This window comes from Heliangelus exortis, chromosome 3 (assembly GCF_036169615.1).
Source record: "Heliangelus exortis chromosome 3, bHelExo1.hap1, whole genome shotgun sequence".
In the NCBI taxonomy this organism is placed as follows: Eukaryota; Metazoa; Chordata; class Aves; order Apodiformes; family Trochilidae; genus Heliangelus; species Heliangelus exortis.
Genome location: NC_092424.1, coordinates 54,120,191 through 54,133,876, shown reverse-complemented (window position 1 = coordinate 54,133,876; position 13,686 = coordinate 54,120,191). Strand labels below are relative to the sequence as shown.

Here is a 13,686-nt window from a genome sequence, read left to right as displayed (position 1 = left end):
TGTTCCATACTTGTTATTACATCAGAGATACCTATCAGAAGAAACAGAGAAAAATATGAGAAGTACATAGAGTAGAAAAAACAACTGACTGAAGACCCATACCTGATTCCCCTTCCCCTAGTGCATACTCACACATTTCAGTTTGAAGCACACCAAGAAAACCAGCAGCAGCAGCATAGCTGCCTAACAGGGGCTGTTCCTACAGCCAACAGCCATGCACCACAGGGCTGGGGAGTACTTTTGGTCAATCTGGAAGAGTCAAACAAACCTACAGCATGAGATGCATCTCTTTATTCACAAGGCTGTTAATCTGAATTATTCTGCTGCACCAAACAAACAAGACTAATTTTGGTGGCAGTAAAATTGATGTACCTTATGAAATCAGAATTTACAGAACAAACTGTATGTTACGGTAATACTTTCTCAAGTACTCTGTCATAGAAAACAGAAATTGCTCAGTGATGTAAAAATTTCAGTACTCAAAGTTATGCCTAATTAGAACATTAAAGAATACTCTAATTGCAGTAGACAGTAATCTTTCAAAAACATATGATATGTTGCAACAAGGTGAAGAAAATGATCAGAAGGCTGGAGCTCCTCTCCTATAAAGGACAGGCTGAGAGAGCTGGAGTTGTTCAGCCTAAAGAAAAGGCTCTGGGAAGACCTTCTAACATCCTTCCAGTACCCGAAGGGGATCTACAAGAAAGGTGGGGAGGGACTTTTTACAAGGACATGTAGTGATAGGACAAGGGTTAACAGCTCTAAACTTAAGAGGGTAGATTTAGATTAGGAAGAAATTCTCCACTGTGAGGGTTGAGACACACTGGCACAGGTTGCCCAGGGAGGTTGTGGATGCTCCCTCTGTGGAAGTGTCCAAGGCCAGGTTGGATGGGGCCTTGAGCAACCTACTGGATGGGTCCAGTAGGAGGTGTCCCAGCCCATGCAGAAAGTTGGAGCTAGATCATATTTAAGGTCCCTTCCAACCCAAACCATTCTATGATTCCATGAACAAGAACAAAGTCCACTGCACACAACAAATACAGGTAGCATTCCCCTTCATACAACTACATTTTTACTGTTAAAAATTAATTTAGTGTGTTAGCAATAATGGAATAAGCAATTAAAATCTAAAGTTAAACCCAACAGCTAGGGCATTTAATATCTTCCACAATGTCACTGGGATAACGCCAGTGTTTGGCTATACCTTACCTTCCAAGAAAAGTTAGGGCCTTTTGATACTCCAGAGATTAATTATTAATTAATTTATTGTCATAAACAAAATTCAGGAGGGCACTGCCCAGGTCTTATTCTAACTCATTATTCTTGTTTTATGACTGCATCTTCAGTGTGAACATTTTTTTCATGTTCCAAACTCACCCAACCTAATTATACCACTATTCATGTCTAACTGAAAAAGCAAATACCAAGGACAATTTAATTTCTGTTCTGGGTCAACACCATGCCAACACAGCCAGGAATACACAGTAGCACTGTGCTCTACTACTTATTTGCAGTCAGGAGGATTTCATCAACCAGGAGCTGGACTGACTTGAATAATGAAAGCTTACAATCTATGCATAGCCTTTGCTGGTTTGCAGTCACTAGCACTATTATACCATTCAGTTGTGGTGCCTGCTTTATGGAAAACACATGGATGCTTTCTCAGTCCTCAGCTGGCCAGTGCCTAAGATGATGAAAAGCTATACCCAGGATTTGCCTCCCACTGCATCAGCCTGTTAAAAAGCAACAAGATGATTCCAAAGAAAAAAAAAATAGTCTTGTGGATATACATAAATATTTATTATCAGTTTAACTTCATTTTACTAGAAGTCTTTAAACAGCTTTTTCTTGTTTGCCAAAATGTTGCATCTCTGATACAGTTGCTACTGTCATAGCTTCCCTGCACTGGGAATGCAGAACTTACACTTAAGATTCCAAAACAATTTATTAAAGATAAAGAACCTTCAGCTTTAGTGCATACGGAGCTATTTAAAGACTGGTAAAAAGACCCCCACCTCCCCTTCCAATTTAAGAGTCTGTTACAAAGAAATTTCATTACCAAAAAAGTGAATATACAAATGCTAAAAAAATGCTGGCTTGAAAAAGTGATTTCAGGATTTACTGTACATATTGTAACAATTTATTATATAAGCTGCTTCTACATGCAAGCAGATCTTACATTTGGTGTAAAACATTTATACACATTCTTTACAATTTGTACATATTTAAATGGCTGTATCAAACAACACCATGCTATGGAATTTTGGAAGCGAACTACTAAAACTGGGAAAAGAGAAAGACAAGGTTTATAAAACATGAAAAAAACCCATGAGACTGAAAAGCATCTAGACTTAGGCTTATTCTTGTTTGGTTTCAGGTTATTCAGGCAGACCCAGATTTTCCTTCTCGCACACAAAGATAACATCAATGCAAAACAGAGTAAGGCAACTATTCAACCAGCAGACTGTATCTGTCACTTAGAATGTCTGCCTTTAGAAAAAAATCTGATTTTTTTGCTAAAATGTTTGGAGGTTAGGCATATTTTAGCAAAAACTGCATTTCTGCTTTCCTGCTTATGACATTAAATGAATTACTGTAGTTGGTGCCAATAATGGACAGGATCATTTCTGGCTTTTTGTTTAGAACAGCCCACCCCACAGATGATATTTCAGTAGTATGAAAAAGGACACTGGGCCACTTGGTAAGAGATAATGATCAAAGCATAGAGTTTGTGATCTCTAATGATGTTATTCATCATTTTGTCACCTTTTATTTTTGCATTAGAAGGTAACAAAATAGTAAAGCCAAGACAACAGCACAACAACTGTCCTACTGCATGAAGACCTGAGCTTAGTTGGAATTCGGGGATTCCTACTGGTTTGGGTTAGAAGTTGCAGTGTCCCCTCTGCTGAAACACCTAGGAGGGTCAGGGAGGTAAAAGAAGTTGTCCTTGTACAGCACTGAGGAACACCAGAGCCTTATGCCATAACATTGGGGTGGTGTCAAAGTGCTGATACAAAAAACTTTCTCACACCTTTCTGAATGGCTTTTTCCTTCTTTGAACTTTGTCTCTATACACAGTGCATAGCAAGAAAGAACAAGCCTGACATAAGCTCTGAGGTGGTGTGCCACAAGTACAGTATTTAGTTAGAAGGAGAAATAGAAAGGGAAGAGTGAATGATCCTTACCAAAAGTCATAAGGTGAGCAGTATGCCATGGCTTCATATAGGAAGCAAAACTTAGAACAAAGTGTTCATTCAGGAAATTATCATGAATATGTATGAGAAACATACACAAATATAATTCCTCCCAGCTACTGAATTGCTAGACCTTAATTCAATATAATTATATATTAAAGTAATTTTCTCAAGCTTGCCTGCTTTCCCACTTAAGAAAAGATACACATTGGTAACTCTGATGTTAAAGATTTTTTTTGGAAGAACATGTCATAGGCACAAGTCTGTATGAAGTCCACAGCAACATATCAGTTTGATAATTTAAATCCCTAAACTCACAGGATTACCTAGCTGTTTTTATTGAAATGATACAAATGGGAGAGCATTCAAGATAAGAGAACCTTACCATATGATTTAGGCTGATAAAGTAGCATTTTAAAAAATTTTTTTTTCTACAACTGATTTTTGTTGTTGGGGCTTTTTTTTTTTTGGTGGCTTGGATTTGGTTTGGTTTTTTTTTGTTGTTTTGTTTTGCTTTTTGGCTGACAAAGGCTAACAAGTTTTTATTGACATTGCCCTCAAATTAAAAAAAGCACTTCGGAGTTGTTCCTTGTCGTTGACTACTTCTTATTCTTCACATCACAGGAAAGCGGCTGAGTGCCTGCCTCAGCTTCTGTGCAATCTGAAAGAAAGAAACAGAATGTATTAAATAGTCACTGTGAAGATGTCAGACTGCAGGCTAGGCAATTAAACTAACTGCTCCCTCACTTTTGAAAAATTGAAGTTTCTACTGGAGAATTTTTGTATGCCAAGACTCCAAAGTGTTCCACTATATAGGCTTTTCTTCTCATACATACACTTCCTGCCTTGTTCATTTTGTGCTTTCACTGCTCGGGGCTGTGCTGGGAGAAAGTACTGTAGGCAGGGCTTTCATACTGCCTGCTAGGTTATCTATCACTGCATTATGCAGGAGGGCTACATGAACAAAGACAGATTTTTCATAAACTCCATCTCCCTGCTTAAACAAGACACTTTGGAACAAAGCTCCTATGCTCTCCCCACAGGTATCCAGCACCCTGCATGTGAAGATGGATCTGGTCCCTGTACTGGGGGACAGAGGACTGGTATAGGCTGAAATCAGAAGAACTGGGATAGACTGGACAAGAGACTAAGGATGTAAGGAGAAACCTACATCTAACCCCATCAGATGTGTCAGAGAAACTGAGCAATGTGGCCTGATAGGGGACCCATAGTTCTCATCCACTAAAGATCCTCTGAAGCCTTGCTATCAAACTTCACTGCTCTAAAGTAACCACTTGCTTGCATTACTCCTTTAAGTGCTAGAAGTCAGGTTCCAGCACAAACTTACATATTTTACCAGCATATCCCAATAGAAAATTTGTTCTCTGGTTTTGTTTAAAGAAAAAAACCCCACAAGGATTGCATGCATAAGAACAATGTTTAATGAGAACTAAGACTGTAGGTCAAGTGCTCAGAATTAACATAATTAGTAAGTCACCTCAACCACTCCAGTTCCCCTGGTACTGCACTTATATATATACATTAGGTTTTAAATCACAAAAGCTTCCTTTCATCCTCCCATCCTATGGGAGGGAAGTTTTGTTCCAACTGTTTATTGTTGTATTCAGTGCAGCAGATGCTAATGCATATCACAGAACTAAATTTCATTGTAACTTTAGCACTGTCACTGAAAAAAATAATCAAGCTATCAACAACAGAGTTTCACAACAATGTTTTTTAGGTCTAACAGTTATAATATGGTGTAACTATGTATACAGGATAATATCTTTTGGAAAATATTAACTAATGGGTTTGTTATGCATACAATCCTTCAAATATCTGCTCTCTGGAAGAGGCTCATATAAAAAACTGATTAAGAACTGTGAGTAGTTCTTATAAAAGTAGTGGCACAGCATGTGTCAGGAAAACAGCACTGAAATACTACACCTTACCGTTTCATAGAACTGTGCCTGCTGCTCCAAATACAGACGAATGACGCTGTTGTAGTCATAAATCCGGTTACTGTGAAAGTGATTCATCTCAGCTGCAATTAGACCCAGGAGGCAAATTATTTAAGAGAAGCATTTGTAACTACCAACAGCTTCACTCATTTCAGATCAATTACTGAGCAAAAACTTGTGTTCATCCCTGTCAACAGAGTTACTGTTCTCATGCTTCCACAACCTGTTTTGCCTGCAGCACTCAAGTTATGATGGAATTGTTCATAAAATTGGTAGGGTGTCAATTACTCATTGCTAGAATACAGATACCTCCTGGATAAAGCCAGGCCTTTGTTACAATACTCAAGTGTACAAAGATTTGATGAAGAATACAATCAGGATTTTCTCCTACTTATGTAACTGCTCTTCCCTGAAGTGTTCTCAACCAAATTTGGCTAGGACATTCAGATTTCCAAGGGTATACATACCAAGTTGCAAGACACATATTTAGGGGGAAAAAAAAAAAAAAAAAAAAGAGACCAGTAGTCTCTGACCCATTGTTAACTGAGACTATTTTAGTAGAAAACCAAGAAACAGCATTATTGAATCCATTAAAACCTTTCACCACTTTGTGTTAGATCACAGCTTTGGGCTGAAATAAAGAGTTAAATATATTCTGAGATATCAACAGGGAAAGAAGAAATATACTAAATCAGAAAAGTCATCCTAGATGCCTCTTCCATGATTACCACTTATACAGCACAGCCCTCTTGCATCATTGTGGATGCAAACAAAGGATGTAGGGTCTTTCCGTATTAATTTTTAAAGTAAATTTTGTTTGCCACTAATTTTTCCTGTAAAATGCTGAGCACTCTTGGCTTTAAGTCAGCTAAAAATGGATGCAGCTCACCCAGCAACAAGTACTCTTGAAGTTAGTAACAGAATGCACTTAAGGGCTTGAAATCCTGCAGGACCAAGCCTTGACTTCTTACTTTCCCAGTTTTTCAAGTGCAGTGTGCTACACCTTATATTTGCAACTTCTCTCATCTAACGAGGAAAAAGTTCATTCAAAGAAAATCCAGGAAATAAAGTCTTATTCACAAGAACATGACTCTCAACGGATCGCATCTGACTAAACCATGAGTCAGAAAAACACAACTGCATGTGATGAAATGCCTCCTGCAACAAGGCCCATGCTTTTTTGTTTGAGACACTATTGCTTAAAAATAAAAGAATTGGTCTTGTTTGGTTGTTGTGTTTGTTTGGTTCTTAATTGCTTAATTTCTTGATTTCCAAAACATCTATCTTCTGCAATACCAGTATAAGAGTTGAAAGAAAGCAATGGACAAAATAACCACAATTTTAGAAAAATCTAAGCAAGTCACACACACAAACACCAAAAAACCCAGACGCACACCTAGCTCTTATATTCATTCCTGGTAGAACAAATATTCTCTTTCAAACTTTGTTACTTAAAAGGCATCCTTCAGTGGTCTACAACATTGCCATCCAGCCCAAGATTTGGTTTACCTTGTAGTGCATAAGCCATGGTGCTCACACGTTTCACCATATTTTGTTTGTCTTGTGGTGTTATTTTACTGGTTGCAACTAGTTTATCACTTTCCTTCACTCTTTCTATTGCTCCCTGTAGAAACCAAATGCAGAAGGATTAAAAGGGTAGATTTAAAAAGTAGTCACCGTAAATGTCTTCATAGTAATTTAAAACATCACTGGTGATATTTTGAGCTTGAACAACACAAAAATACACCTCATGACTGATTCTGCCTTCCCACATCACTTTGTTATTTCCCTCCACTGCTTGCAAGAGTCCTAACAGCTTGGGAAAAGTGACTTCAAACACAGGCATGGGCACAGTCACTGAGTTTGGTAAAGGCAGTAATGCACAAGGAGATACAGAGAAAGGACAAAATAACTAAGACTCAAAATACAGCTGATCAACACAACAGACATCCCAAAGCCTCAAACTATCAAATACCTGTGAAACCTTATGTACATACACATTATACAACAAAAGACAACATAAACTACTTTCCAAGTTACTACAATTCGAGAGTTTTTGATTCAGGAAAATCCTTGTGTCACAAAAACAACAAGCATAAAAAGAAATGCCTCCCCCTTCTCAATGCATTTGTGCCAAACTATGTTCAAAAGAATCTATTTACACATCTGTTGGCAGTAGGCTTCTGTTTCAAATTTTAAAAACATTTCTCCTTTTATGGTATATATCCCCAAGGATCTTGTGGGATGAGGAACCATAAATGTCCCAAAGAAAGAATACACAAATCTGATACCTTTTTTTTTTGTTGCTCTCAAAAGGATGTTCTTGTTTCATACATTTAACACTTCAAGTGGTAAAATACTCAAGTATTTGGTTAATACTTTTATAATATAAATATAAAAATATTATTCATATTTTTAATTTCCTCAAATATGTTACTGCAGGCACATGAGCATAAGGAAAACTCTAGGACTAAAAAAACCTAGAATATCCGAAACTGGAAACAATGGCCCAATTTATTGTTTTATTATTTGATGCCTTTCATGTTGCAGAGAGAAAAGTGGTTGTTTTTTGTTGCTTGTGGATTTTTTGTCCCAATACTTAGCCCTTTAATCTTTTTTTTAATATTAAAGAAACTTCTAGACAGTGCATGGTTATCATACAGTAAGTTAGCCATGTTAGAGTGCATAGTTTTTACTACAATATTGAAAAATGGTTTAGTATCAGCTACAATACATGACTCAAATACTAAAAATTTATGCTACTGCTATTCACCACACTGGACTGTGAAGTTAACCTTAAAGTTATGAAGTTTCTAGTGTTCTACTATAGCAACAAGTCATAATATTCTCAAATATCAAGACAAGTTCTGGCTTCCCTACTCTGAGTTTTTTTCTTTATGTTAAGAGATCAACATGCCAGAGTCACTGCAGCTTTCAGTGTTTCTGGAAGCAGAGGCCAGGATTCCAATAAATGCCATGTACTATACCACCACTTACTTTAGATCCTCCTAATGCCCAAACCTTAAAAGGAAAGGCCCCTCACATACCTTATGTGCTCCAATGATATCAGGGAAGCAACCAAGAAATCCTTTATATTCATGATTTGTTTCCATCAAAAAATGAAGATCTTTCTTGGGCTAATAAGCAAAGTATAAGCATTAGTATCAGTGGCATAGTATCATCACAGAAAAAAAATATGATACCAAAGAGAGGATGAAAGAAAAAAGGGAAGGAAAGAATAATTCTTAATAGTTTGTTGCAAGTTTTTAATATTTAAAAGGGTCCTTATTAAAATACAAGCTCTTTGGAGTAAGGCACTGAGCACCAGTGAGCAGATGCTTCTGTTCTTTGTTTTACTCAACATTAACTTACAAAGCAAGAGGGTTTGCCTCAAATCTTCACTGTAGAGGAGTTACCAGTCATAGCAATAACACTATTAAGCCACAGTCTCATTGCATACAGATATCTACATGCACAGATGCATCTCCCTAGCTACTGACTTGCAAAGCTGTTTTAAGAATTTCCAGACTTAACTTTGAGATTAAGAGGATCTGCATTTTGAAAACTTAATAAGTCTTAATACACTGGTCATCAATTTATTACTTGAATGCTGACACCAGTAAGGATTTACTTAAACTATATTTTAACTAAAACAAAGATGACAATTAACCAATACAATGAAATGCAGCAATATCTGGATCCTGTAGACATTTGGGGAATGAGGGGGAAGGCAGAAACCCTATTCTGGATTAAATCTCATTCTTTTATTACTTTGGAGACAACTCGCAAAACAAATATTTCAAGGGAAAAATTATCATTTTTATCATTAGCATTTTCTGAAAACAAAAAGTGATCTTTCTGATCCAAGAGGAATATCATCCCATCACATTCCCCCAAAACTGACACGTAGTAGAAAAGAAGATCTAAGTGCATTTAAAAGTTTCAATAGTGATTTCATTTAACTGGTCTGCAGCACTAGCCGGTATGTTTTAACAGAAAAGAAAAAAGAAGTCAGAAGTGATCCAAATAGATGATATGTTTCTTTACACTACACCAGTGCATTCATAATATTCCTACCTGATCTGCTACAAGACTGGCAATTTCTTCATAGGTTTTTCCTGCTTCTGTTATTGCTCCATTGAGATCAGATTCTCCTAAAAGTAAGCATCAGTGTTCAAATTACACTAAGTCAAATACAGCAAGAAATTTATCTTGACTCAAGGCAAATTTCTAAAATAGCTCATTTTACAGTAATAAATGACAACTCATTGTTTTATAACCAGTAGCTATAGAGGTTAGAAAACTATTAGCAGTTTTTATACCACTAAGGAAGGAAAACATTGAAGATCTTGTAGAAAATGAGTGCTAAAGGCACTGTGTAAACATTCTTCCACCACAGCACTAACACTGTTCACTTCCACCTTTTGTAATTATGTATAGCTTAAATACACATATTCATCCACACAGGGCAACAGTAAGCTTACCATAATGGGAGGGAGTGGAGAATGAGGACACTAGCAGATAGACTAACAAAGCTGAAATGGCTCCTACTGTTCTGATTTTTAATAAAGGATTTTCGTACCTGATAAGTAGTAAATCCTCCACAATGCCTCCATGGGGCAGTGATGCCTGCCCTAAGCTCTCCAGCAGTCCTAGACCATAATTGTTGCAAGGTCAGAGAAGCAGGAGACCCAACTAACTTTTTCCCTTGCCAACAAGATTTCTGTCCCTCCAGGGAACTCTTGGATAACATTTTCAAGCTGTGTAAGAATCACTGCTTTTGAGAGTGAGTTTCTGATCTATTTCATACGACGATGAAAATGAAAGGGCCCCGCAAACTACACTTAAAAATACAGACATCACCACAAATACTAAGCTAGACAATACCACAAGTGCTCAAAACACTGTACTACTAGCAGGACATGGCTATGTGGGACACAGATGGAAGCAAGCCTTACATTCTTGGCTTTTTCACGCCACCTTCACCATTCCAAAACAACACAGGTTTTTCCCATCCTTGTTAGCGTGTCCAAAGCATGTAGTCAACAGTAGGGAAAGCAAATTGAGGTAGAGAAAGGGGAAGGTATAATTTGCAGATACCAAATGCTATTTTAAGAAAAAAAAAATTCTCATCCTTTCAGGCATGTCTTGATATCAAGCAGCAGTTAGTCTTTTACAAACATTTTGGTTTTATTCTATAGACATTAATCAGAGACTTAATAAAATAGATGATTGGCAATTTTCAATTAGCAATTAGTTTGAGCAGTAAAGTACTTTCTTTTACTACAACATATGAACTGATCTATATCAGAGATTTATTAGATAGCCTTCCTTCATTTTAGCATGTCCTAAAGGAAATAAGGTATTGACTAAATGTTGCCCCAGTTCTATCAATCAATTCTTACTTTATATTAAACATGGTTTCATAAAGTCTGAGGGAAAGATATTGATCCTAAGAAGTAGTAAGTCCAGCAACACAAATGCCAAACAAATTTATTTTTGCCCTATTTGGATCTCTAGGGATTAAAAAAACCCAAACAATAAAACCAACACAAAATCCAATATTGAGACCTAAGAGGTATATAATTCAGAAGATACCTTCACATTGCTGTAAAGCAATAAAAAAAATTCAGGGAGGTCAATTTAATTATGTCAGTTAAAATTAATTTTATTATTTCAGAATTCCCCATGTCTGCCCAGAAACAACCGTTAAGTAAGTGCTGCTTAGGCAACTGACTCAAACATTCTGGGATAAAACATAGAACCATAGAATTTTCAGGGTTGAAAGGGACCTTTAGGATCATCTAGTTCCAACCCCCCTGCTGTGGGTAGGGACACCTCCCACTAGATCAGATTGCTCAGAGCCTCATCCAGCCTGGCCTTAAGACCTTCCAGGGATGGGGGGTTTCCAGCACCTCTCTGGGCAACCTGTTCCAGTGTCTCACCATCCTCATGGTGAAGAACTTCCTAACATCTAATATAAATCTAAAACACAGTGTGACTTTAATTAGTCAGATGTCAAGTTAGCCTAGATGGAGATGTTAATTCTGTAATACCGTAGAAGATGATGACTTGTCCTATCTAAGCAAAAAGAGGAAGACTGTGCTTATTTGAGAAAGAAAATCTTCCCCTTCTTTGCAGAATAACCTTCATACATTGGAGCTTCCAAGAATCTAGACATGCCCTTAAAACACTGATCCTCTTTCATTTGAGGACATCGGGGCACAAAGCCAGCTTCTAGAAGGCACAGGCATTAAGAGTTTCTCTTACTACCATTCACACTTCTCCAAAAGTAAGGCTAGGGAACAGTATATATAGAAGTTGTTTCAAACAGTGGATCCCAACAATACCCAGGCACACGTGGCAGAAGAGTATCTGCAGCTCCTCAACACTCTATCCTTTTCTACTACATCTCTTTTCAGACAGTGGCAGAGTAGCTTTAACGAGTCAGATCTCTACCCTGCTGCACCAAGTTCTAACACATTATCATCACTGTAACACCATGCTGAGCCACTCCTTCCCCATATTGGGCCACCTTGTCAGATATACTGCACGCAACCCTCATGCTCACCCATTGGAGTAACTTGAATTCCAGCAGCAGATTGATCCCAGTCACTACTGTCAGCACTTTCTTGGACAGAGCCAAGTTTCTAGCATTCTGAGTTTCTGAGCAGATGCAATAGTGGAAATGGGCTTCTCAAGCTGTGAAAGCTGAGATGGGTCCCAGGATGTCAGAGGTTCTTTAATCAGGGGAAAAGCCGAAAGCCTCATATGCTGCTGACATTTACCAAAAATAATGGGGTGGAGAGCATTACACATATTTCCTCACAAGAAACAGGGGGCTGAAAAGCTTTGACTAAAGGCAGTTGTAAAAAAACCAGTTAAAATGGTAATATTCTACATATATTTTGAAACAACCATGGGGAGAAACTGGTATTTTCATTCATCTACAGGCCTGCATGCTGTGATAGGGAGATGAAGGCCGATGTAAAACTATGAGAAGTCTTCCAGAGAAATTTAGCAGAGTTTCTCCTAGCAGCTCAATTGTCAGTAAATGCATGATTTTCACCTCTGCAGGTATATGCCTTTCACCAAGGCATACTGAGGTAGCTATATTCTGTAGGGCTTTATTAGGGCAACAGATTTTTTTTTTTTCCCCAAGAAGTGGTTTGGTTTTGTTTTCTTTCAAAGTATGTTTAAAAAGAATCTAGGAGTAGGAAGCAGATCAAGCTTACTGTACTTGGGAACTACTTGAGCAGCATAGCTCAGACTGATAACATTCAGTTAACACAAGCAGCTTGGCAAGCAAAATGTGCCTGTTGCTAGCTGGCAGGATAATGAAACTTACATGCAACTGCCTAATCAAATTTTTGAGGGGTGATGTAGGATTAGGATATCTTACTATGGTTGAATGGCATACCACAGCCATTCCCATTTTCTTAATTTAGGAGAAGGACTCACCCAGATTTGGTGCCACAAGAGAAGCTGTGCTATTTAAGGCTGCATTAACTTATGAGCACTGTATGATGCAAGAGGATAGGCAATGTAGTGCCAGCCCGCAAGACACTTCTGGGCATATTCCAGAACTGTCCAAAATGCCTTTTTGGACCAGGATCAAATGCATGTATTCTTGAAAATGATTGGTCAGTACATAGTCCCATGGCCACATTAAGTGTGAATCTCCCAATGTAGTCTTTATAGTTTTAAAGGTACACTTGCCTCTGCAAAAACTGGGGACAGATTCCTAATCTGCTGCCAGTTAATTCATGAGGCTCATTCTGAAGCATAAGAAAAGGAGCTTGAGTGAGTCAGATAGATTAGCAGGTGCATCTTGCCTGGTGCACTCTTAAACATCTTAGGGTAGAAATGAGAAGAGAAAGTAGCAGACATTCACAACACATAAAGGTTTGTAGAGCCAACAGGAAGCATTTATGAAAGGTAAGGACAATAGATAAATCCCATCCCAACTATGCAACCAACCAATGGCGTTTCAGTTAGTCAGAAGTTAGCTATCATTAGCTGGAAATGTTAATGCCATCAAATTAGTCATTGCAATTGTCAGTGGCCTGTATGTGTAAACTTTCAGAATTCAAATATTAAAAAAAAAAAAAACAAAACCAAAAAAGGTATGAAGAGATTCAACTCTCAACAGTAAGTGAACAGAATGCCTTCAAGCATGGCTGGAGAAGCCATTCCTCTTTACCAACAGCCCACAAAAAACACCCATTCTCAGCCTGGCTAATATTTCTCCATTTGAAGGAATAGGTTTATGTCCATGCCTTAACCCTGGCAAAACAACCTGTGTTATAGTCCAAACAATTTTCAATTCTTTCAAAAGAATTCTTCATACAGCTCATACTTAGCTAGGATTTAGTTTTCCAACCCATGGTAAGAGTACATAACTAAGCAAACTTTGTTCACATATCCAGAAGTAACTCTTAAGGCAATATGTTATGTTCTGATTCTAAGTAAGCAGCCACACTGTTAAGTAAGGACAAAGATAAGAATAATAGCAAGGACTATGCCCA

General features: G+C 37.7%; 1 protein-coding gene across 5 annotated transcripts in view; it reads right to left on the bottom strand.

Moving 5' to 3' along the window:
- Window positions 1–1,778: 1,778 nt before the first annotated feature.
- SNX9 (sorting nexin 9) overlaps window positions 1,779–13,686 on the bottom strand; it is a 58,120-nt gene continuing 46,212 nt past the window's right edge. For all 5 annotated transcript variants that reach the window (XM_071740641.1, XM_071740640.1, XM_071740639.1 and 2 more), the window contains exons 14-18: window positions 9,236–9,312; window positions 8,206–8,295; window positions 6,668–6,782; window positions 5,150–5,241; window positions 1,779–3,858 (exon numbers count right to left, since the gene is read on the bottom strand). In XM_071740641.1, the coding sequence (XP_071596742.1) occupies window positions 3,811–3,858; window positions 5,150–5,241; window positions 6,668–6,782; window positions 8,206–8,295; window positions 9,236–9,312 (422 nt within the window). In that variant the 3' untranslated portion in view covers window positions 1,779–3,810. The remainder of the gene's footprint in view (window positions 3,859–5,149; window positions 5,242–6,667; window positions 6,783–8,205; window positions 8,296–9,235; window positions 9,313–13,686) is intronic.